Raw genomic sequence first — 24,653 nt, 5'->3', positions numbered from 1 at the left:
AAAACTGGGCTGGGCACGGTGGCTCATGCCTGTAACCTCAGCACTTTGGGAGTAGATCACAAGGTCAAGAGATGCAGACCATCCTGGCCAACATAGTGAAACACCATCTCTACTAAAAATACAAAAATTATCTCGGTGTGGTGGCACGTGCCTGTAGTCCCAGCTGCTCAGGGGGCTGAGGCAGGAGAATCGCTTGAACCCAGGAGGCAGAGGTTGGGGTGAGCCAAGATCGCACCACTGCACTCCAGCCTGGGGGACAGACTGACAACACAAAGAAAAGAAAACACACTACTGCTGTTTAAGCCTCCCAGTCTGTGGTGTTCACTTAGGGCCGCAAACTCACATGATGCCATATCTCACATCCCGCATTCATCTGGTTCTGTCCTCTGGTAATGAGCCCCCCAGCCCCTGGCATCCCTCTTAATGAGGAAGTGTGTTAAGAAGCCCCATCAAGCAAGGAGCAAAGGTCTTAGCCCAGAAGAGCTAAGCTTTAGATGTCTACCTCCCTCCCCTGCCTACCTGTGAAAGGTTAGTGCTCAACTATTTGGGGAGTCATCAAAATATGGAAGAGGGATAGGAATTTTTCATGGTAGGTCCAGAGGGCAGAACCTGAACTCAGTTGTAAGGAGGCCTATTTCTAACATAACATTTAAAAACAAAAAATTCTAGTGGTTACTGTGGTTCAAGAATAGAAAGAATAGCACGTGAAGGTGTGGCGTCCTTCACACTGCTAGCAAGAGCTGAGCAAAAGATGGAACAGATCTGCCCCAGGTGTCTAAGGTCTGATTTGCTGCCATCTCGGCTCAAAGCACTACGAAACAGGCACAACATCCTTCCAGAACCCAGACCTGAACAGCTAGCTAGGACCACCTTCCTCTCCAGACTACCTCCAACTCTCCATTCTGGCTCTGACACGCATTCTCCATTTCGGCAGCACCTTTCTCCCTGGGCTCCAGACACGCTGCTGTCTTCCCATCTTCCTGCCTCCCGCTGCGACTGTTCTGCCCAGGAGGCTTTGGCTGTCTCGTGGAATGCCCTGACCTGTACCGGACCCCCTGGACCTTGCACCACCCTTAAGCTCCCATCCCAGCCTTGTGAGCAAATCCCAGACATACCCGGAATAAGCGTCACTTTCAGACCCAGAGCCCAGCCCTATCCAGCTAAATGAGGTTGGGTAAGTCACTCAGCCTCTCAGAATCACAGTTTAGCTATTTAAGAAATTTAAGAAATTTAAGAAATCTATGTCCAGCTATACAAAGTATTAACTATTATCATACATATTCAGAAGGAAATGTCATATATGCAGCAATAATGCCACAGAATAGTATTTAGTAACAAAGGAATGCTCATGAAATATTAAGAGAAATGAAATTACAAAACACTGTTTATCATAAACACATTTTCGTAGAGAAAAGCATACTAATGCAGAAAAAATTAGAATTATGTATACCGTAAAGCTTCCAGTAAATATTCTCTAATTTTCCTTTTTTTACATCTTCTAAATTGTAAATGGTGACCATGTAATGTTTCTGAACTAGGAATAAAGCTATCTAGAAATCTTTACTACTCCTATTTCACCTTTTCCTCCTCGAAAAAGAAAAGGGGGCAGCTTACTGACAGGGCACAGTACGTCCATTACATCATCCTACTCACACTTTCATAAAAAGCAAATACGACTGTGTTTTGAACTGAGAGAAACAGAAGGACAGCTAAGAAAAGTGGGCTAATGGAAGGTCACAACATGGAGCTACGGGCGTGACTAGACTCCCAAAGAACGAATTCTCGGACCCCAGAAGGGGCCAAGTGGTATCCCTGCCACCCTGCCCATGCTGTCACTCTAGGAACAAAGAGTGCCACGTGCCACCCACGGTCACCGTCTGGCTGCCCTGTGAGGCTGGGTGCCGCGGCGGTGAAAGCCTGCCAGCGGAGCTGAGTCCCCATTCATCCACTTTTGTCCCCTGGTAATGAGCTCCCTTGGCTCCCTCCCACGGTGGAAAGGACTGGCCGAAGACCAGTGCCAGCCACAGGAGCCCCTCGTGCACAGCCCATCCAGGAATCCAGGAGTCTGGCAGCAGCTTAGCCACAAGAGGCCAAAGCAAGTAAGTCACTTCAGTGGAAAATGTCAGCTTGATTCAAGATGGAATGCTTCACTTTTCCCCGGATTGTCGTAGAAGCTATGACGCGGCCACTGATGTGCAAACAGTACTCATCTAGAGATCCACTATGCAGGCACAGGGCAGGTATCACCACTGACCTGCAGCCTGGAGCATGCCTGTCGATCATTCTCTTCCCTGCTGACACCCACAGGGAAGGCTCAGGTCGAGAACACTCGTGTGTTTTACACACACCTCATTTATAATCCTGTCAATCCCCATCAGAGTATCACAGTTTAGGCCTATGACCAGACAGCTGGCTGTGGTCCCCTCTCTAGACCAGCTCTGCAGGAGCTGGAACCAGGGGCACACGTCTTCTTCTTCCTCAATGGATACACATTTACACCTACAGTCCCAGCATCCGTTCCTTGAGACCTTCCTCCTCTTCAGGGAGTTAAGAGGCCAGAAATCCGTATCAATCATGTTCCGCGGGCTACCCCAAATACTCTCTGAAGTAAATTTAAGTGGCTTCAGGAACTAGTGCCATGTTAGAGGAGATAAACTGAAATATTCTCACTGCCACACGTACTTTTGTATAGCTCGTACAATAAATGAATGAGCCAGTTACACTTTGCATATGTTACGATCTTAAATTACACCTGGAAAATAAACCACGTATAGAATAAAAGGCCATCTAGTGAGGCCAGTCTATGCAAAGGACTCATTCTCTCCTTCTCTCTGTAAACACAAACCCATGAAATCAGTGCAGAGAGGCTCAGAACTATCATCTCCACGGCCTGTGCTACGATCCTTTGGCATCTGGTCCTATGTAACAAAGCTACAAAGATGTACGTACATCAGGCAAAAAGACACTCCCCCAACTCAGACATCATAGAGGAACAGGGTAACCAAACAGAAATTTGGCTGAATCATTCTTCCTACCAAAGACTCAATGCAAATCCCATAGATAAGGCCTCAGAATTCAAGAAGGCCTCCTGCCTCAAAGGATCAGCTCTACTTTCCATGCCTGCACCTCCCACACCCCACTGTGCCAAACCAAAGTGCTTCCTCACCAGAAAGGCACCAACCAAACCTCACCCCTTCTGGGGAAACAGCACAGCTTAACTCATCCGGACATACTTCCAAAAGAGGGTTCAGTTACTACATCTGGAAGCCCCAAGAAGTGATATAGCACGGTTGGGACTTCAGGGGTGATTCTGGGGAGAAACTGTTCTACTAGATTCTATCAGCAGAGACAACAACTCAGGTTTTCACCCGCCATTTCATTCCCTGTGCTCTGATTTGTCTACTTCCTGTTACTGCTACTGGAAAACAACTCTCCCAGAGTCCTGGGGTGACATCCGTCAAATCAGAGGGTAGACTTCAGGAGGCCTTTGTAGCTACATGCTGTAGTCCACTTCCTGGTGTCCAAAAACTCACGTGGAGTGGCTTTCACTTAAGCTTTAAGGCAACGACAGAAAAATAATTACCGTAGTCCCCTTCCTCCACCATACCCACATTCTGGTAATCACCGAAACTCCTAACCATCTCTGGCCTGAGCCTTTTTCTCTTCCACCTTGTTCCATAGGTAGCTGGTGACTAGGCTCACTGCCGCTCCATCCTCTGAACGGAGAGGCACGTTCCTTCCACCTTTCTTGCCCAGAGCCTGCTGGCAGACAGTCAGAACATCCACGTACAACATACACGTTGAGTAAATGCATCTACTCCAAAGCTAAGCCAGAAAGACACAGAGAAAAAATCTGCATTTGGTGTGTCCTGCATCCAAATCGTCCTATCTCAGAAAGCTTAAAGCTTGACAGATAGGAACCTTTATGTCAAGTTCAGTTCAAATTCTATTTTCACTCAAACCTCCATAATATAATTAACTTTCCACCTCAAGGCACTCTGCCTTGGGGAGGCACAAAGCTTCCCTGGGTAGAGGTAATTTTTTCAAAGCTTAGCACTCAGTGACTGGGGATGTGTCAGAACAATACAGCAGCTGACAGGAGACAAAATTAGACAAGGGCTGGAGATGCTGGGCTGGCCAGCCCTCACCCTACACACAGCCAGCCAACAGAGCCCACAGCAGCGACTGAAAACACTGCCAGTCACATGAACTTGCCTCTCAGATGCTACTTGACCCCCACCCGGAGGTGGCTTCCATCCTTCCAGCATAAAACATTGAAACTATGACTGTGGAAAATGACTTTTCCAAACACAAACACCTTATTTCTCTCCAAATACTCAATTCTCATGCACACCTACATTATTTTAAAAAATGACCGGAAGTCATCCACTCTGAATTACGCCAAATGCTGGCAAGGCCATCACCTCTCCTTTTAAGCTGCGATGGAACAATGATAACCAGGACTTTTTGTTTTGTTTTGAGGTGAAGTCTTGCTCTGTCGCCAGGCTGGAATGCAGGGACGCGCTGTCAGCTCAATGCAAACCTCCGCTCCCAGGTGCAAAGAATTCTCCTGCCTCAGTCTCCCCCAGTAGCTAGGACTACAGGCATGCACCACCACACCTGGTTAACTTTTATATATTTAGTTAGCAGAGATGGAGTTTCACCATGTTGGCCAGGATGGTCTTGATCCCTCTCTTGACCTCATAATCCACCCACCTCGGCCTACCCAAGTGCTGGGATTACAGGCCTCAGTCACTGCCCCCAGCCAGGACATCATTTTGATTCCTAAAATCCGGAGTTTCCAATGTGCAGACCCCCAAGTGTGCCTTGGTGGCTGACACGAGAAAGTGCAAAGTCTCCAAACACACCCAAAAAAGAGCAAATAAACATACAGCTCCTCCTGATCATGTTTTCCCATTAACTGTGTTAGCGGTCTAGCCCCGTGGAGCTCAAATTCGGCTGCATATGAGAATCACCTGGGAACGTTTAAACACTTCTCAATGCCCAGGTTGCACCCCCAGGTATGAGTATTTTTCAAGAACACACGGTGTGCAGCCAAGTCTGAGAACCAGTACTCCTGCAAAATCAGAGTCCATCAGCCCACTTTTTTTTTTTTTTTTTTTTTTGAGATGGAGTTTCACTCTTGTTACCCAGGCTGGAGTGCAGTGGTGCAATCTCAGCTCACTGCAACCTTGCCTCCAGGTTCAAGCGATTCTCCCGCCTCAGCCTCCCGAGTAGCTTGGACTACAGGTATGTGCCACCATGCTCAGCTTTTTTTTTTTTTTTTTTTTTTTTTTTTTTTTTTGTATTTTTAGTAGAGAGGAGGTTTCACCATGTTAGCCAGGATGGTCTCATGTCCTGACCTCATGATCCGCCCGCCTCGGCCTCCCAAAATGCTCAGATTACAGGCATGAGCCACCGCGCCCGGCCTGGCCCACCCTTCTATCCATGGTCAACACACCCTGGCCTCTTGCCAACGCGTCTGGGGCAGCTCCTACCTATGTAGAGCGAGGAGTCCTTCCTCCGCACGTGGTCGTCGATGTAGGAGACCCCCAAGGGCTGCACAGGGGTAGCACCGATGCCCAGGAGCACCTGGGCCCCAATGAGCAGCAGGTACATCATGTTGGTGGCCGTCCGGTTGCGGCAGATGAGGTCGGGGTCCGGCCCCTCGTCGCCGCCCGAGCCGTTGGCAGCGCAGACGTCGCGGCCCTCGGCGCCCCAGCGGATCTCGCCCGCCTCGTACTTGTACTGGTGGGTCAGGAACTCGGGCAGTGCCGACAGCAGCGCGCCCAGCGCCATGACGATGCCTCCGCAGCCGATCAGGCGAGGCCGGTGACCGCGCGCCCCGAAGTAGCTCACGAACAGAATGAGCGCCAGGTTCCCGATTTCGAAGCTGCTGGCGATCACACCCACGTCAGCGCTCTGCAGATTGAACCTGCGCTCCAGGGTGGTCAGGACGCTCACCTGAGAAGGGCAAGAAGAAACGTCAGAGCCAGTCCAAGGATCTGCCCAGGAGGCCTCTCCTTCCCTCCGGAACCCTCCCACCTAGCCTCCCCGCCAGGTGCAAAAAAGGCAGCTGTGTAAATGCCTTTTAACCTGGACAATCAGAAAGACGTTTATTTACCAGCATAACTCTAATTCAACGGTTAACAAATTCACTTTCCCAGGAGCAACAATGCTTTTCCTGGCACCTGTTCCCATGCTGAAAGTTTCCACCTCTCCTGGAAACACTGGTTTCTCAATCCCCACAAACCTCCATGCCAGACAGCCGGTGAAGTCCTATAAAAGTCCTGAAGCCTGTGCATACACTCCCAAGCAGATACTACGGAAAAAGTCCACGGCAGGAAGACAGAGGAACCAGGGGATTTTCAGCAGGAGGTTAGCAAAGCCAGCCCGCCCCTTGCCTCAAAATGAAAACAAACTTAACAAAACCTAGCTGGCAAAATGGGCAAGCTAAATGAGCCCAGCCGGGTAATCACTTGCTCTTTGCTTCCTTCTGGAAATTTCCAAACAATGTACATTTCCTGGAGGCCATGAGGTAAATACACGCCCGACTGTTCTAAGCACTATGACCCTGCCAAGTGTCCTCCAACCTAATATTACCATTTCCACCGGTTTTCATATTCTTGTCGGCCCTGCGTTTAGTAAATACATGGTGAACACCTGCTGCTTGCCAGGCAATGCTCTGGCCTCAAGAGGAAAGCGAGGGAGAAAGGACACCTGGCCTGAAGAGGCCATCTAGCAAGAAGGTACACATGTACCCAAGAATATAAGTTATTCATCGTCCCTTTGTGCAGGTGAGATGTGCGACGCAAACCTCACACACTAAGGGGGCCACAAGGAGACACATTCTTACAGGGCTTCTTGAAGTGGCAAGAAAATGAGACGGCTACCCTCTCCTGCTGTGTGCCAATTCCACGCAGTGTGCTACGAGCAAGACAAGGGTCCTCTGTCATGGGAGATCTAACAGCTGAATGAGGTCCTCACTGAGCAGGGAAGAACACTTCAGGCAAAGGGCCAAAAGAGGGATGGCATGATTTAATCAAGGAAGAGAAAATAGTTGGGGCCCGGAGGAGCAGTGGCTCATACCTAATCCTAATGCTCTGGGAGGCCCAGGTGGGCAGGTCATTTGAGGCCAGGAGTTCGAGACTAGCCTAGCCAACGTGGCAAAATGTTCTAAGCACTAGTGGGGCTGTGCTGGTGGTTGACTATAATCCCAGCTCACGAGGCTGCGGCAAGAGAACTGCTTGAACCCAGGAGGTGGAGGTTGCAGCAAGCTAAGATTGTACCACTGCACTCCAGTCTGGGCAACAGAGCGAGATCTTGCTGAAAGGAAAGGAAAAAGGAAAGGAAAAGGGAAAGGAGAAAGAAATTGGAAAGGTGGGGTGAGGACAGACGAATTTAGACAATGCCAAGCGATTAGGCAGATAGAAGGCAGATCGTGGAGGGGGGAAAACCTTGTTCGAACCCCTGTTGTTATTCCTTAGCTCTGTGTCCTCGGTCGAGTTACTCAACCTCTCCCAGCCTGGATTCTATGAAATAGCAGTCATAATATCCACCCAGCAGGAGGGATGTGAAGATGAGAAATGATGGATGAAAAGTCTGCAAGCACAGAGCAGCTCTCCCAGCCTGTACGGCAGAGGCTTTGGGGCCAGAATACATGGGCCCAACCTGACTCTCTGGCTGCCCTTGTGCAAGTTACTTTGTGCTTCACTTTCCCCACATGGAAAAGGGGGAAAGAGTGCTACCTCATAGAGCTGCTGTCAGGAGTCAACAACACACGTGTAAATGCTGGGGAAAGGTCAGCTACAACCATTATCATTATCATTTATTGTGAGCACCTGACAACAGTAAAGGTTTTAACAGCACAACAGTCAAACCAGGTGTGGTGAATGGAGGGTGGATGAAGCCCAGCAGAGAAGACAGCTGGGCCTTTATTGAGAGAGGGCAGCAGAAAAGGCCACGTGAACACAGTGGCAATGGAGATGAACAGGAAAGGACATAAGAAGCATTTTAGGGCAGAGTTCTATTTCAGGGAGAATGAGCTGGGTCTGCTGACCAACTGGGTGTGTCTGCGAAGGCAGGGTCAAAAAGAGAGTCCTGTGGCTCTAACCTTCCTCCAAAGCTACAAATATGGACACTGTTGTAAACATGCAGGCAGCCACCACCTCTGTGCAGTGTCAGGTATGAGCATCTATGCACATACAAACGTACACCTGTGCTAATTAGCATGGCTCTATTTCCCTTTACTAAAAAAACAAAAAACAATAAAAACACTGTAGCCAGATGATTCCTCTTAGCTTCATTTTCAAACCCACCTGTTTAAACAAACTCCTTAAGCCCAGTGGTTCTCAAGATTGGAGGCATTTGGGGAGCACTAATCATTTCAGAGGCCCGGTCCCGCCAGGGAGGTTCTGACTGAATTGGTCTGGGGAGCAGCCTGGGGGCCCTGGGATGCTTTCAAAGCTCCCAGGTGATCCTAATGGCAGTGGGCAGCACGGTGGGGAGGCCACGACACCCATTACTGGGGTCTCTCCTTCAGCCCTGGCCTTGGGCAAGCTCCGCAGGGCAGGGCTATGACATCCGTGACACCCTTCATCTCTGGCATTCTCATCCCAACTCCTGTTTCCATTGTGCTTTCTGGCCAAGTCAAGTCCAGCTTGCAACCTCAGCCCTAGTTATGTCATTAGATTGTTACTTTTAAAACACGAGGTATTTGCTGCTGTCAAGAACAGAAGTTCAGCTAGTCCTGGCCTCATTCAAATGGCTTTCAAATACTCGGAAAGCAGTTCTGTCCAAAGCGTCTGGGCAAGTAAAAATCAATGCATTTATTCTCTCCTCGTAACAAAGACAAACATACAAATAGGATGGAATAAATGATGTACCAGAGATTTCTAATAGGTAGCACAATATGGGAAGAGAAAGGAATGCAGCTAAAGAGCTGGGAGTGGGGGCTTTGGGGAGCCTCGTCCAGGCCTTTGTGTGAGTACTGAGAGAGGCCCAAAGGCGCCTGGGTGCAGAAGCTGTAAACGCCACGTCTGGGTGGGGTACTTCCTCTTCTCTGACCTTCCTCTTCTCAACAAGCCTACCCCTCTCCGAACGATTAAAGAGTTTAAGTTAACTACAGATTGAAAATATTAGCTCCTTATTTCTCCAGTTCATAGAGACAGTGTCTCCTCATGTGGAAGAAATTGGGATGCATTTCCGGGAGGCTCACCTTCTGGAAAGTGCTGAAGTCATGCAAAGGCCAACTGCAACTATGAGCACTTATCCCCAAAGGGAGAGATTCCAGTCTATGCTGCCCTAAGACAGGATGTCCGAGGCTTCGGCCAAGTACTCATGAGCCTGTCCTTACCTTCAAAAGGTGCCAACCAGGGGCAAGGTTATCAGGCATTCACTTAACAAGCCACTTAGTCTTAGGGGCAGGCAGCAGCAAATCAGGGGCTCTCCCAGAGGTGTGCCCACCTTCTCACTCTGGCCTGGGTGGCAGGGACTGGACTTGAACTGAGATCACCTGAGCTTTTGCAAAACACCTGTACTCGTCCTCCCACCAGAGAGTCACCTCTGGAGATGGCTGAAGCAGTCTGGTAGGCCTTCAGCTTTAGGACCCCACCATGGGGCTGGAGGGTAATAAAGAATGAGGAAGGGATGGAAGAGAAGCTCTATCTCATTTTTGCTCTGATGCTTCATGACGTACACACAAGACAACAACAAATCAGAAACATGAAGAACGCTCCATTTCAGCAGGTGTGTCGTGTCATAAAATATCATGCAGGTGTGCACGCTGATGATGACAGATAAGGTGATGGGGACACAGACAGCTGTGGGCAAAACAAAATATAATCAGTTCTTCTAGAAACAGATAACGCCCACGTCTCCAGCTCTTGTCCTGGCTCACACCTGCTCTTTGCAGAGTGACGCACAGGGGTGACAGGAAGTGGTCAGGTCTTTCCCTCCTTGACCTGTGGCATTTCACTGGGCCACGGGAGGCCAGTCTGGGTCAACAGTTAAGTCATGCAAAGATTCTGAAATGATGCTTTGTGGATTAGACCAGAGGCTAATGTTTTCACTCACTTAATACACAATTTTGAGAAGACAGATTAATTAAGGATGCATGAGGCCATAAAACTCACTTGTGGCTTTTATGTGGCAGTGAACAATCCAGCCTGAGGAGGATGCATGTGGAAGGGAATGACTGTCTTTACTTAATGGGTAACAGGACTAATGGAGAAGGAAGTCTTGATAATTAGAGAAGGAGGAGCCACATCTGCAAGATGAAAAGGAAAGAGGAAGTGCCCTTATCCTGAACAAAGTGCATGTAAAAAACATAGGATGGGCGGGGCGCGGTGGCTCACTCCTGTAATCCCAGCACTTTGGGAGGCCGAGGCGGGTGAGTAACCAGGTCAGGAGATCAAGACCATCCTGGCCAATATGGTGAAACCCCATCTCTACTAAAATACAAACAATTAGCCAGATGTGATGCTGTGCACTTGTAGTCCTAGCTACTCAGGAGGCTGAAGCAGGAAAATCACTAGAACCCAGGAGGCAGAGGTTGCAGTGAGCCCAGATCACACCACTGCACTCCAGTCCGGTGACAGACTCCATCCAAAAAAAAGAATGCAGGATGTATCAGCCTTCTACTATGATGATTCCAAAAACCATCAGCTTGCATTTCAGAATGTCCTGCAGTAGTTGTTAAAAATATAGAGCTCCCAAACCCTGAGATAAAGCCAGGGGTCCCAGGTTTTATAAATTCTCATGTGTCTGATACCCAGCTGGAGATGAGGACCATTGGCCATGCAGGCAACAGGCACATACTGACATTCTAGAACTAAGGTTCTCAACCTTCACTGGCAGGAAAATTACCTGCAAAGGTTATGTGACTGCTGAACTCCAAGCCCAGAGTCTTTGATTCTGCAGGTATGGGTGGCGTCTCCATTTCTAACAAGCTATCTGGCGATGCTGATGCTGCCCGTCCGAGGACCCCGCTTTGAGAACCTCTGCTCTACTGACCTTCCTCTTCTCAACAAGCCTACCCCTCTCCAAAAGTTTAAAGAGTTTAAGTTATCCACAGATTGAAAATATCAAGTGTTCATTTCCAGTTTATAGAGACAGTGTCTCCTCACGTGGAAAAAGCTGGGATGCATTTCCGGGAGGCTCACCTTCTGCAAACTGCTGAAGTCATGCAAAAGCCAACTGCCATTATGAGCACTTATCCCGAGAGGGAGAGCTTTGGTCTATGTTGCCGTAAGACAGGACATCCGAGGCCACGGCCAAGTACTCATGAGCCCGTTCTCACCTTCAAAACTGCCGACCGCAAGGTTATCAGGCATTCACTTAACAAAAAGCCACTCAGTCTTAGGGGCAGGCAGCAGCAAATCAGGGGCTCTCCCAGAGGTGTGCCCACCTTCTCACTCTGGCCTGGGTGGTGGGGCCTTGACCTGAACTGGGATCACCTGAGCTTTTGCAAAACACCTGTGCTTGTCCTCCCACCTGCAAGCCTGGGCACCTGTATTTTACATCCATGCAGGTAGAGGCATGTTCATGTGTATCCGGTGGCAGCGGGGTTGTGCACGCATGGATGTTTACACCAGAGCAGCCTGGTCCTATCAGTGTAAGCCTGGAGCAGGACGGCCTCGAGTTCCCATCTGGCTTGGCCAGCATTTGGTCAAGTCAATCTTCTTGAGCCTGTTTCCACAGCTGTGCGGCAGAGAGAACAATCCTCGCTTCTGTGGATATTAATGAGGACATACATCAGAGCAGCTGGCCCACAGTAGGTGCACATTAAAAAGCTAGCCCCATCACTGGTGTGCATGCTGTAACTTCACTTCAAATTCAGTCCCACACAGCCAAGTGCCTGCTCTGCGGGAGATGCAAGAAACATAGCGATGATTAAGAGAGCACACTGCCCTGTAGGAGTGTATAGTCTGCGGACAGCAGAAAGAAACAGTCTTAACAATGGCACGGCCTGCAACAGGGTAACTCAGATGCAGAGGGTTCCGGAGAGCGAGGATATTCATTTGGCTGTGTGGTGAGGAAACTACACCTGGAATGCGACAAGGAACCACCAGGTTTTAATAGCTGTGGGATGGGAGGGGCTGCCACACACATTCCAAGAGCATAGATCAGTGGTGTCAAGGAGGCTGGCACAGGGAGAGTTTAGACCACCCCTGGGGAAAGGGAGGAATACCGAGTGGCTTCAGAGAACTGCGAGAGAATTGTTGGAGATAAAAACAGGCTTGAAGGCCAGATGGAGGCTTTGATTAAGAGGTCAGTGGGGAGCCAAGGGAGGTTCTTGAGCAGGAGCCGCTCTTCTGCAATATTAACCTGGCACTGCTATGCAGGGATGAGGGAGTGAGGAGAGACTGCCGAGGCAGCTGTGTCCGCAGTGCTGGGGAGAGACGAGCCTTCCGCAGGCTAAGGCTGGTGTAACAGCAAGAAAGGCCCCTGTGAGAGAGCCACCTTAGAGATCCCGCTCAGCAGAGGCGGCAGCTGATCGCAGGCATGGAGCAGACCAGGTGGAGCCCAAAGGTCCCTGCGGGGGGTCTCGCCTGGCCCAGTCTGGAGCCTGAGCGAAGACAGAGAACAGGAGGCTCTGTGAGGCTGGAGGAGCCTGTGAGTGCAGTGTGGAGAGCCTGCAATTTCCAGCCCTTCTGCTGAGATGCGGCAGGAGTGACAGCTGAGCGGGCTCTTCCTGGGGTGCTTCGGGGAAGCTGTACCCTCAAACTGCACGCTCTGCCGCAGGGCCCACGCCCGGGAGCAGATGCTAAAAACAGTGCCGGAGATGTCAGCCTTGCTGTGGTCCTGCAAAGGACCCGCGGTTTTCCCAAAAAGGTTTCCGGAGCAGGGTTTGGCATACTTTCTCGGTAAAAAGCCAGTCAGTAGATATTTAGGCCATAGGGTCACCATAGCAACTACTCCATTCTACCCCACAAAAGCAGCATGCATGGACAATATATAACAAATGGAAATGGCTGTGTTTCAATAGTACTTTATTGACAAAAACAGGCAGCAGGCCCAATATGGTCCGCAGGCCATATGTAGAATGCCAAACCCCTGATCTCCATAAATCCAGCTTGGGAAATCACACTGTTCCCACATGTGGCAGTACAAGCACTGGCCATTGATAAGTATACGAAGCACTCCTGTTGCTGTAACAGAAAAGTCATCCCAGGCACAGCTTTAATCCAAGTTTTAAATTCCATTAAAGTAGTTTGCAAGATGGCTTCAGTGTTTTGTCTGATGTGCCAAGGACATGTCTTCCTGTGGTAGAGTAGAAGAAAGAGGCTTAATCACCTATGCCCAGGAATCATTTCCCCACAATGAAGCAGCAGCAGCAATAGTGTGAGGTTTTGTTTCTCATCCAGACAGCAGCTCTTGGAGTGAGTCACTTACGGCTCTAGGTAAATAGCACACAAAACGCATTGACTTGTGAATTCCAGGATCCTAGGTCTGCAGAACCAAGTAACAGAAGAAGACACAGGACTGGGCACGGTGGCTCACGCCTGTAATCCCTTCACCTTGGGAGGCCAAGGCAGGTGGATTAGGAGGTCAGGCGTACGAGACCAGCCTGGCCAGCATGGTGAAACCCCGTTTGTACTAAGCATACAAAAAATGAGCCGTGCACAGCAGTGCCCGTCTGTAGTCCCAGCTACTTGAGAGGCTGAGGCAGGAGAATTGCTTGAACCTGGCAGGTGGAGGTTGTACCACTGCCCTCTACGCTGGGTGACAGAGTGAGATTCTGTCTCAAAAAAAAAAAAAACAAAAAAAACCACACACAGGATCAGCCTCTTGTCACGGCTCTGGTGGCAAAGAGAATGCCCGTCTCATGTGCTGACTGGGGAAAGAAACATTTAGTCCAGGAGGTTTCATGTCTGGTGAAATGATTTATCCTGGTTCATGATCACATAATAAACGGGGGTCATTTTAAAACCATTATTCTTTAAAAAGCAGAGTAAGAATTACAAGGAGAATGTCACAGACTGATTCTAAACTCGTCTACACCAAAAGCATCATTTTGTGGGGCAAGTTGTGGGAGCAAGGGGTACAGTACGAAATGTGTGAGAGTTTGAGAGATCTGTATTAAGTGGGGAATTTGAGAGGAGGCACTTAACACCCCTGCCACGCTCCATCCCATCTATAACACGGAGATAACAATTCCCCACTTACAGTTTGTCACAGGGCCCAAATGAGGGAGAGGAAGGCTCTGCACACCCACGCGTCACCGTTATGCCTGGGGTGTGAATACGCAAGGTGGCTTTCCCCGTCCATGCAGCAGGATTCTGAAAGCTGCCGGCTCTCTTTCCAGGCCTCTGTACTGCCCTCTGCACAGGGGTCTTTCATATTGGCACTATTGTTCTCTCTGATCACCTGGTCTGTGAGAGTCAGCCAGACTTTCCTTAGAAAGGCCTCCTTGGGTCCAGGCACTGTGGCTCACGCCTGTAATCCCAACACTTTGGGAGGCTGAGGCGGGCAGATTACCTGAGGTCAGGAGTTCAAGACCAGACTGGCCAACATGGTGAAACCAGGTCTCTACTAAAAATACAAAAAAAAAAAAAAAATTAGCTAGAGGTGGGAGCACATGCCTATAATCCCAGCTACTTGAGAGGATGGGACAGGAGAATCACTTGAACCTGGGAGGTGGAGGTTGCAGTGAGCCAAGATCACGCCACTACACTCAGCCTGGGCAACAGAGTGAGACTCAATCTCAAAAAAAGAAAAGAAAAAGAAAAGAAAAGAAAGGCCTCCTTGGGTCAGGACCAGTGGCTCATGCCTGTAAATCCCAGTACTTTGGGAGGCCAAGGCGAGCAGATCACCTGAAGTCAGGAGTTCAAGACCAACTTGGACAACATGGTGAAACCTCATATCTACTAAAAATACAAAAATAGGCAAGCATGGTGGCAGGTGCCTGTAATCGCAGCTACTTGGGAGGCTGAGGCAGGAGAATCGATTGAACCCAGGTGGTGGAGGTTGCAGTGAGCTGAGACGGTGGCACTGCACTCCAGCCTGGATGACAGCATGAGATTCCATCTCAAAAGAAAGAAAAGAAAGGCCTCCTTGGTCTGTCCATCTCTGCCATCTCTGCCATCGCCTGCATTTTTACTTCACTAGGTACACCTTCCTCAAATTACTGTTTCCTCTACACTCCATTTCTTAGTTTCTTTCATTTCCCTTTCCTTTCACTCTTTCCTCTAAATGGCCCTAAAGTACAATAGAAGCAATTGTTTTTATTATTCCTTACATTTAGTGGATGTTTATGTTCATCGATTCTTTCTAAGAGAGTATGTAACATTTCAGGATTCTCTTCTTTTAAGAAAAAAGTTAATTTAATTGCTTCCTACTCATAAACCCCATCATTGATTTTTCTCTGTAGCTCTTTGGTGCGTCATAGAAGAATAAAGACTCTCCATCCCTCCTGGGTATGATCAACTAATAGAATTTTCTGCCACTCAGGATGGGAACTTTCAATACATTTCCAGGTATGTTTGCATCAGGCTATTTTTGTTTGTGTTTTACAGCTTTAACACACCAAGTGGTGTGGTGCCTGGACTCTTTTATTAGAGAAACTTTAATAATAATGATTTCAACGATTTCCTCAGCATTGAACAAAAATGTATAGAGGACCAGACATAGTCTCAAGAAAGAGATCTTAGTCTAAGGCACTAATGATTTATGCACTCATACATGCTGCTAGGCAGTTGTCTTCACGGAATCTGGCTTCTTTACATGCCCCAGGGCCCCGGCTTTCTGTCAAATGCATTGAAAATCTTTTATCGATAAGACCTGGTCTCTGCCCTTAACCAGCTCACAGCATAATGGAGACAACAACGATGAAAACAGGCAGTTTTCATAAAGGATGAATAAAGTTTCTCTCTACCAGAAGAAAGAAAAAAACACCATCGGTACCCAAAGAAAGCATAGTTGGCACCTAGCAACTGAGGACAAAAGTATCTCATCAGAGCAAACTATGGAATAGGGGTATCTTTAAACAGTCATACTGAACATTTGTCATTACTTATGCCAAGCTGGGTACTGAGTGCTTTACCTATTCTAACACACTTACTCTCCATCATGATTCCAGGAGGCAGATATTATTATCCCATTCTGCAGATAAGCAACCTGAGCCCGGAGAAGATAACTATCCCATTGATGCCACACAGCTGAGGCGCAGAGCCAGGACTGATGCCCACCCCACTGGCCCCATAGCACCCAAGTGACCAAGCACTGTGCCCCTGCATCAGTGAAGTGGTCCCTGGCCTTGTGGCGAGGGGTGCCGAGGGAAGGCTAATGTACCCCATAAGCTAAGCAGGGGCAGCCCCAAGCAAAGTGGTGACCAAATGTGCCCTAAAAAGTAACGCTAAGTTTAGTTGTTGTTAAAAGTTATGTAAGGAGGAAAAGGAGTTCTGAGGTCATATGAAAGTTTTACAACTCTGGGTTGAACAAAGATAAATAGTTTACCACAAGACTTACAAGGTTTTAAATGGTAACATTCACAGTTAAAAATCCATCAAAACATATATTATGTAGCATTTCCTGAAACTCCCTTGACCATGTAACTTAAAAAAAAAAAAAAAGAAAGAAAAAATAACTAAGCATCACTTGAAAACATCTCCACAGGGTGCCCTCCGTTTCCACAGGTCCATCTATGGATTCGATCAACTGTGATCGAAAATATCTGGAAAAAAATTTTTTTTTAATTACACAGCAATAAAAATCATACAAATTAAGAACCATATGTACTGTTTTAGGTATTACAAGTAAACTAGAGAAGATTTAAAGTATACAGGAAGATTTCATGAGTAAAGTTCAATGCTATATCATGTTCTTTGACGGATTTGAGCTTCTTCAGATTTAGGAATCTGCAGAGAGCCCTGGCTATCCCACAGACACCAAGGGATAACTGTATATACTATCAGAAACACGGGTTTAAAGCTGATATGAGACATTTTAAAAGTTAAGGTCTAGCAAAAGCTCTCCTTCCCCTGTGAACTAGTTCTACTATTTCTCTCACCTTAGCTACACCCAACCAAAGGCCATAAATAATGTGATCATAGCTGTATTTCCCCTTTTGCTTTGGCTCCCAGGAACCTCACACCCAAGCCTGCAGCCATGAGAGAGCACTGATGTGGGATGTCAGGGATGAACATAAGTATCTCATCTATTTTTGTTCTTGGCCTTCAAATTATGCTTGTAATTCCACAGGACTGTATTGCTTACCACTCATTTCTACCACAGGAGGGTACAAAATCATCGTATATAAATTCGTCAAGAGCAAATCATCAGGCAGGTAGGGTTAAATCCTAACTACCAAGATAATCAGTTTCCATGTAATTATATCCTTTCTCAGAAATGAACCTCCATAAATATGCAAATAAGATAACATGATTACCAAATCTTGTGCATGCAGGTATAAGATAAACATAGGTCAGAACAAAATAGCATCCTCCTGTATGCAGCATTAAAAAGCTTCCAGAATAATAACAAAGTCCAATTTTAGTGTCAGAGCAGTGAAGAAAACAACCATGAACCTTAGGAGCTCACCTTCTCCATCCTGCCCCTGCCAGCTTGCTGCTCTGATCCACCTGTGTGTCCTTCTGCTCCCATTTTAGTGTATCTCAGGCCCAAAACACCCTCACCGGCTTCATCTGAGACACACAGTGACTGATGACAGGACCAATTGGCATTAACTACTAATTGGATGTTGATATCATCTAGTCCAGGTGTCCCCAAACTGCGGCCCCCTGAGGTCATTTATCCGGCCCCCCGCCGCACTTCAGGAAGGGGCACCTCTTTCATTGGTGGTCAGTGAGAGGAGCACAGTATGTGGCGGCCCTCCAACGGTCTGAGGGACAGTGAACTGGCCCCCTGTGTAAGAAGTTTGGAGACGCCTGATCTAGTCCATTCCCTGCAGTCTACTAGGAGGAAACCGAAGCCCAGAGGGATGAAGCAATTTGCAATGGATCACATACCTGCAAGTGACATTCCTGACGCCCAGTCTGGTTCTACTCTCCCCATGTTAGGAGAAAAGTAGACATGTCCCTACTTGGTCTCACTCCCTCAGCAGTAAAACAGTTTCCTATTTGTTGGATGCATGGTATCTGGCACGGTGCTAAAAATGCTATACCAACAAGTACCAAAATAAATACCAAAAGGTGTAGCTGTAACTGAACACAGGAGCAGAGAGGTTAACATCAGTGCATGATGTAACTGCACTGCCTCTTCCTGCTGAAGCCAGCTGTGGGACCCTCTTCAGAGGCAGCGGAAGTGAGGGCATGTACCGTGGGGCACCTCACCTCCACCCAGGAAAAGCGTGGCCTTCCCTCCAGCTGAATACAGATCCCTTAACCCAATCCACAGCTTCGCATCTCCTGAAGACCTTTCTCTATCACTGTGCTCTGCTTCTTCCTTCTCACTCCACCCTTTCTGCTGGCTCCACCCCTACCTTCTCCACAAGCACGCCTGATCCTCATACGGGTAAAACAACTTAAATTCAACAATCACCTTTCTTGTCGCTGCCATGCTCCTTCTGTCCTTCTGGTAAGAATCATAAATAAGTTCCCATTTGCTGGGCACACCTCAGTCAACCCACGTAAGCAGATTTCACATCTATGGCTACCATCCTATGGCCATGGGAGGCTGCCCTTTATAAAGGTGCCCAGTGACATCTGACTTCTCTGATGCAGTGATTACTTTCCTGCCCTGATCATGCCAGACTTCTCTGTGATCTGTGACACAGCTGACCATTCTCCCATGTGATGGGATCAAGGCGACTGTTCTCGATTCTCCTCCTACTTCCCCATCTGCACCAACCCTATCCCCTCTGCCCTTTTTCTCTATGGCCAGAATTCTCTAAGATCACATCTGACTGTTCCTGGGTCATTGTGCTATTCTCCTGGAGGGAGCTTCAAATTCTACATGTCTTCTACATGTTGACAACACCCAATCTCTCCCTCTGACCACACTGTACCTCTATGCTCTAAGCTCCTGAAGTGGACAATGACCAGCCTCTCCCCTAAGACAGTCACAGTGCCCAGACTCCCCAGGGCCAGCAGAGACATCTGCTCCCCCTCACCTATGTGGCACACGCTGCTCTTCTAATCCTGCCCTCCAGGAACATCAATACTTCACCAACATCTGCACAGTCCCAGGCCCCAGGAACCTGGCGGTCACCTCAGGCTCCCAAATTCAGCTGGTCTCTGAATTCTGCTGCTGCTCCTCCTCCTCTCACATTCTCTTCCTCACTCCCTCCTCCAGAACCCTCCAGAACTCAAACATTCAGTTCCCCCCTTCCAAGCTCTTTGTTGTACGATGAGAGATCCGCTGCTGTGATCTGACTGCACTCTGCCCTCTCCCTCCTGTACCAATCCCTATCTGCACTTTCTTAGGTGGGCCTGGATCTTTATCATCCCTGACTACAAATGGGCCAAAATACTGCCCATCCCATTCCCACTGAGCTCAGGAATTCCTCCTTATACAGCAGCAGGCAGTTCAAATACCCCTCCTATTCCTTCTCCTCCTCCTCCAGGAATCCCTACCTGCCTACATCTTCTCTTGTGGAACCAGAGTGCCTGATGCAGACCCCTATGACCCAGTTAGCACTTTGACACATCTCTTGTCCCTCCAGAAGGCAGAGAGCTCCTTGAGAACAAGGGCTGTCTTGTGATGTCTGCTGCCTTGCTCCTCAGGACACAGCTGGACCCACGGTGGCTAAGCCAGGATCACTGCATACAGCTATGTAGGACACATGCCTCCCTCCACAAAGGCATCCCACACTTGGTTCACCCTAGCTGCGTCCACTGGAGGAAGAGGCAGCAATCTCTCATTTGCTCAATGGCTCTGTGTGGGTCACAAACAGCTGAGGTTGGTGATTGCACACTGTAAGACCCTCTGCTTTCCCAGAGTTCCCCCACCAGCACTCCCCTTTGCAAAAATACCTCAAAATCAGCATCCTCACCACACTGTTCTGTCCACAAGAGAACTTCTGACATGGGGGCAATTAACTTCTTGGATGGGAAATGTAAGTATGCAGACCTCATTTCAAATTCAATGGCATGTGAGCAGCACCAGACAATTTGAGCAGTTCCTAGAGCTAGGAGGGAAAACACACTGACCAACCTTTGTCCTCACGAAGCACAAAGCCATCTGTTCCTCAGGTCCCCTGCAGTCCTTCCTCCTCGCACCTGTGGTTACTCCGAGAGCTGTCCTCATTTCCTCAGAATGTCAAGCATCACTTAGGAAACAAGATCTGAAAATCCAATGAGCTGACTATGTGCAACGCACCAGACCAAGGACGGCAGGGCAAGGTTTAAAGGGCGAAGTAGGATACAGTCCCTGCCCTTGCTGCGCCAAGAGAAAAGAGCTAACATGTTGCATTTGCAGTAACAAGAACTGCTGTTATCACTATGCAGATGGATTCATTTCATTCTTCCAACAACCTTGTTAGGTATGCACTATTATCATTTCCAATTTGCAGATGAAGATACAGAAGCACCAAAGTTAAGTCATTTGTTCGAGGTCTAGTAATTTGCCTAAGGTCTTACAGCTTACAAATGGCAGGATCAGGATTCGAGCCCAGGCGATCTGGTGCCAGTGTCCATACTTTATCTACCCCATGAGTTTTCCTCTCTAGAAGATAGAAAAAGACAATGGGGCTAGAATGGCAGTGTGAGAAACGTGGCAAATCCTCTCAAAAAACAATGATAAAACTGTCAAAAACAACCACTTCAACGAAAAGCACACAACAAATTGAGGAGCATTAATTCATTTAAAACTTCTGGGTAAGTACAGTGGGAATCTGGTTCTTGCCCTCCCTCCTATTCCCACGTAGGCTGGCACAACAGTGCTACCAGCAGGGCTGGCCATGCATACCAGCAAACCCCGCTGTTGCAGGGAGTTCACTTTGCGTGGAGTATGGAGTGAAAAACTCCACACTTAGTGACACTGTCAGTAAGGACAACAATACTGATTTGCTGCAACCAGTAGTCCTGGTTGGGGCAAGCAGCAAACTGACAAACTCAACAGAATTTTAACAGAACGAATCCTTAAGCTCTCCACAGTATCTCTGGTTGACCAGAAAGCCATGTGCACAAACTGGAGAGAGCCCTAGCTGCTCAGCAGGCTGGGCTGGGAGAATCACTTGAGCCTAGGAGTTTGAGGTTTCAGTGAGCTATATTCATGTCACTGCACTACAGCCTGGGTGACAGAGCGAGACTCTCTCTTTAAAAAAAAAAAAAGAGATAAAGAAATTATTTTTCTTAAAAAAAAAATTCACAAAAAGAACTTGATATCAGATATGAGATGACAGAAAAAAGAATCAGTAAATCAATAAACTTGGAAGATAATCAGTAAGTTATGCAACCTTAAGAACAGAGAAGAAAAATGAACAGAGCCTCAGAGACCTTTGGGACACCATCAAGCATACCAGTATACATGTAATCAGGTCCCATAAAGAACAACGAGAGACAAAGAGGCAGAAGAAAAAATTGAAGAAATAATGGCCCAAACATCTAAAATGTAGTGAAATACGTGAATATACCGGTCCAACAAGCTCAATGAACCCCAAAGGACAAACACAAAAAGATCCCCACCTAGACACATTATAGTTTGTTTAAAGGCAAAGATCTAAACGTAAGACCTAATAATATAAAAACCCTAGAAGAAAACCTAGGCAATACCATTCAGGACACAGGCATAGGCAAGGACTTCATGACTAAAACACCAAAAGCATTGGCAACAAAATCCAAAATTGACAAATGGGACCTAATTAAAGAGCTTCTGAACAGCAAAAGAAACAATCATTAGAGTGAACTGGCAACCAACAGAATGGGAAAAATTGTGTTTGCAAGCTATCCCTCTGACAAAGGGCTAATATCCAAACTCCACAAAGAACTAAAACAAATATACAAGAAAAAAAAAAACATCAAAAAGTGGGCAAAAGATATGAAAAGACACTTTTCAAAAGAACACATTTATGTGCCCAAGAAACATACGAAAAAATGCTCATTATCACCAGTCATTAGAGAAATGCAAATCAAAACCACATTGAGATACTATCCCATGTCAGAATGGCAATCATTAAAAAATCTGGAGACCAGGGATGCTGGAGAGGATGTGAAGAAATAGAATGTTTTTACACTGTTGGTGGGAGTGTAAATTAGTTCAACCATTGTGGAAGATAGTGTGGCAATTCCTCAAGGATCTAGAAAAAAAAAATACCATTTGACTCAGCAATCCCATTACTTTATAATCCTTTGGGTATAATCTTTATACCCAAAGGATTATAAATCAATCTATTATAAAGACACATGCACACGTATGTTCATGGCAGCACTATTTATAATAGCAAAGACTTGGAACCAAGCCAAATGCCCATCAATGATAGACTAGATAAAGAAAATGTGGCAATATACACCGTGGAATACTATGCAGCCACATAAAAGGATGAGTTCATGTCCTTTGCAGGGACATGGATGAATCTGGAAGCCATCATTCTCAGCAAACTGACACAAGAACAGAAAACCAAACACCACGTGTTGTCACTCATAAGTGGGTGTTGAACAGTAAGAACACATGGACAAAGGGAGGGGAACATCACACACTGGGGTCTGTTAGGGGGTGCGGGACTAGGGTAGGGATAGCAGTGGGTGGAGAGATTGGGGAGGGATAACATTAGAAGAAATACCTAATGTAGGTGATGGGGAGATGGAGGCAGCAAACCGCCATGGCATGTGTATACCTATGTAACAATCCTGCAAGATCTGCATATGTACCCCAGAACTTAGAGTAAAATTAAAAAATAAAAAATAAACACACAACACACACACACACACAAAAGGCAAAGATCAACAGAAAACTGTGAAAGCAGCAAGAAAAGAGGGCAACTCATCACATATCCAGGGTCTTCAGTAAGATTAAGAGCTGATTTTTCATCAGAAACAATATATTTAAAGTTCTGAAAGAAAATAAACTGTCAACCAAGAATTCTAGCTTTAATTTGAAAATGAAGGCAAAATAAAAATATTCCTAGATAAACTAAGACCTGAGGAATTCACCATTAGCAAATCTTCCTTTGCAAAAATTAATAAATGTATTCCTTCAGATGGAAAGGAAATTATACCATATAGTCAGTCAAAAGCATGCTCAGATTTATATTAATAAAGAACACCAGATGTAATTCCAGCACTTTAGGAGGCCCAGGTCGGGGGATCACGAGGTCAGAAGTTCAAGACCAGCCTGGCCAAGATGGTGAAACCTCATCTCTACTAAAAATACAAAAATTAGCTTTGCATGGTGGTATGTGCCTGTAATCCCAGCTACTTGGGAGGCTGAGGCAGAGAATTGCTTAAACCCGGGAGGCAGAAGTTGCAGTGAGCCAAGATCGTGCCACTGTACTTCAGCCTGGGTGACAAAGCGAGACTCTGTCTCAAAAAAAAAAAAAAAAAAAAAAAAAAAAAAACCAGAAAAGTTTAATATGTAAGAAAATACAAAAGGCTATATAAATGCATTTTTCTTCTTCTCTTCTTCAAAAGGCATTAGATTGCATAGAACCATAAAACTGCATTTATAACATAGATGTAACATATACGACAATAAAACTACAAAGGAGAGGGATGAAATGGAGCCATATTGGAGAAATATTTCCATATTCTACAGGAATTAAGTTAGTACTGATCTGAAGTAGATTGTGATAACTTAAGATGCATATTATAGACGCAATCACTAAGAAAATAATTCAAAGCATAGGGGAAAAGGAATTAAAATGAAACGTGAAAATATTTAACACAAAAAAGTGCAATCAGGAAGAAACAAAGGAACAAAAAAAACTTGAGACATAAAATAAATCTTAAAATGGCAGTTGTAAATGTAACTACATCATCCTAATAATATGTGATAATAGAGCCCCAAAATACATGAAGTTAAAATGGACAAAATGAAAGGAGAAATAAACAATTTGACTACAATATTTGGAGAGGTGAATACCCCTCTAAATAGTTGATAAAACAGTGAGACAGAAAATCAGTAAGGATGAAGATTATTTGAACAACACTATCTACCAAGCTCATAACTCAGCAGTAAAATGACAAACAACTCAATTCAAAACAGGAAAGTAATTTGAACAGACATTTTGACAGAGAAGATATACAAATGTCTAATAAGCATTTGAGAAGATGCTTAGCATCATTATTCTTTAGGGAAATGAAAATAAAATGTCACAATGAGATACCAATACCCACCCAGTAGAATGTGTATAATAAAAAATACAGATAGGCCGGGCACAATGGCTCACGCCTGTAATCCCAGCACTTTGGGAAGCCACGGTGGGAGAATCACCTGAAGTCAGGAGTCTGAGACCAGCCTGGCCAACATGGTGAAACTCTGTCTCTACTGAATATACAAAAATTAGCCAGGTATGGTGGTATGCATCTGTAACACCAGCTACTTGGGAGGCTGAGGCAGGAGAACTGCCTGAACCCAGGAAGTGGATGTTGCAATGAGCTGAGATCATGCCACTGCACTCCAACCTGGGCGAGGAGCAAAACTCCGTCTCAAAAAATAAACACAAAAAACAGACAATACGAAGTATTGATGTGCATCTGAAGAAACTGGAAGACTCAGATATTGCTAGTGGGAACATAAAAGATAAAATGGTTACA

At 46.6% G+C, this 24,653-nt stretch overlaps 1 protein-coding gene across 5 annotated transcripts in view; it reads right to left on the bottom strand.

The window, feature by feature from the left end:
• Nucleotides 1-24,653, bottom strand: part of SLCO3A1 (solute carrier organic anion transporter family member 3A1) — a 547,211-nt gene that overhangs the window by 255,173 nt on the left and 267,385 nt on the right. For 3 of the 5 annotated variants that reach the window (XM_039479926.2, XM_039479925.2, XM_039479924.2), the window contains exon 2: nucleotides 5,499-5,964. In XM_039479926.2, coding sequence (XP_039335860.1) covers nucleotides 5,499-5,964 — 466 coding nt within the window. Of the gene's footprint in view, nucleotides 1-5,498; nucleotides 5,965-6,253; nucleotides 7,504-11,493; nucleotides 11,719-24,653 lie in introns of those variants that run through there. The other 2 variants (XM_010349479.3, XM_074400058.1) reach the window with 2 other exon arrangements.

The sequence above is a fragment of the Saimiri boliviensis genome, chromosome 5 (assembly GCF_048565385.1).
Source record: "Saimiri boliviensis isolate mSaiBol1 chromosome 5, mSaiBol1.pri, whole genome shotgun sequence".
Lineage (NCBI taxonomy): Eukaryota > Metazoa > Chordata > Mammalia > Primates > Cebidae > Saimiri > Saimiri boliviensis.
This window is presented reverse-complemented; position numbering and strand designations above follow the sequence as displayed.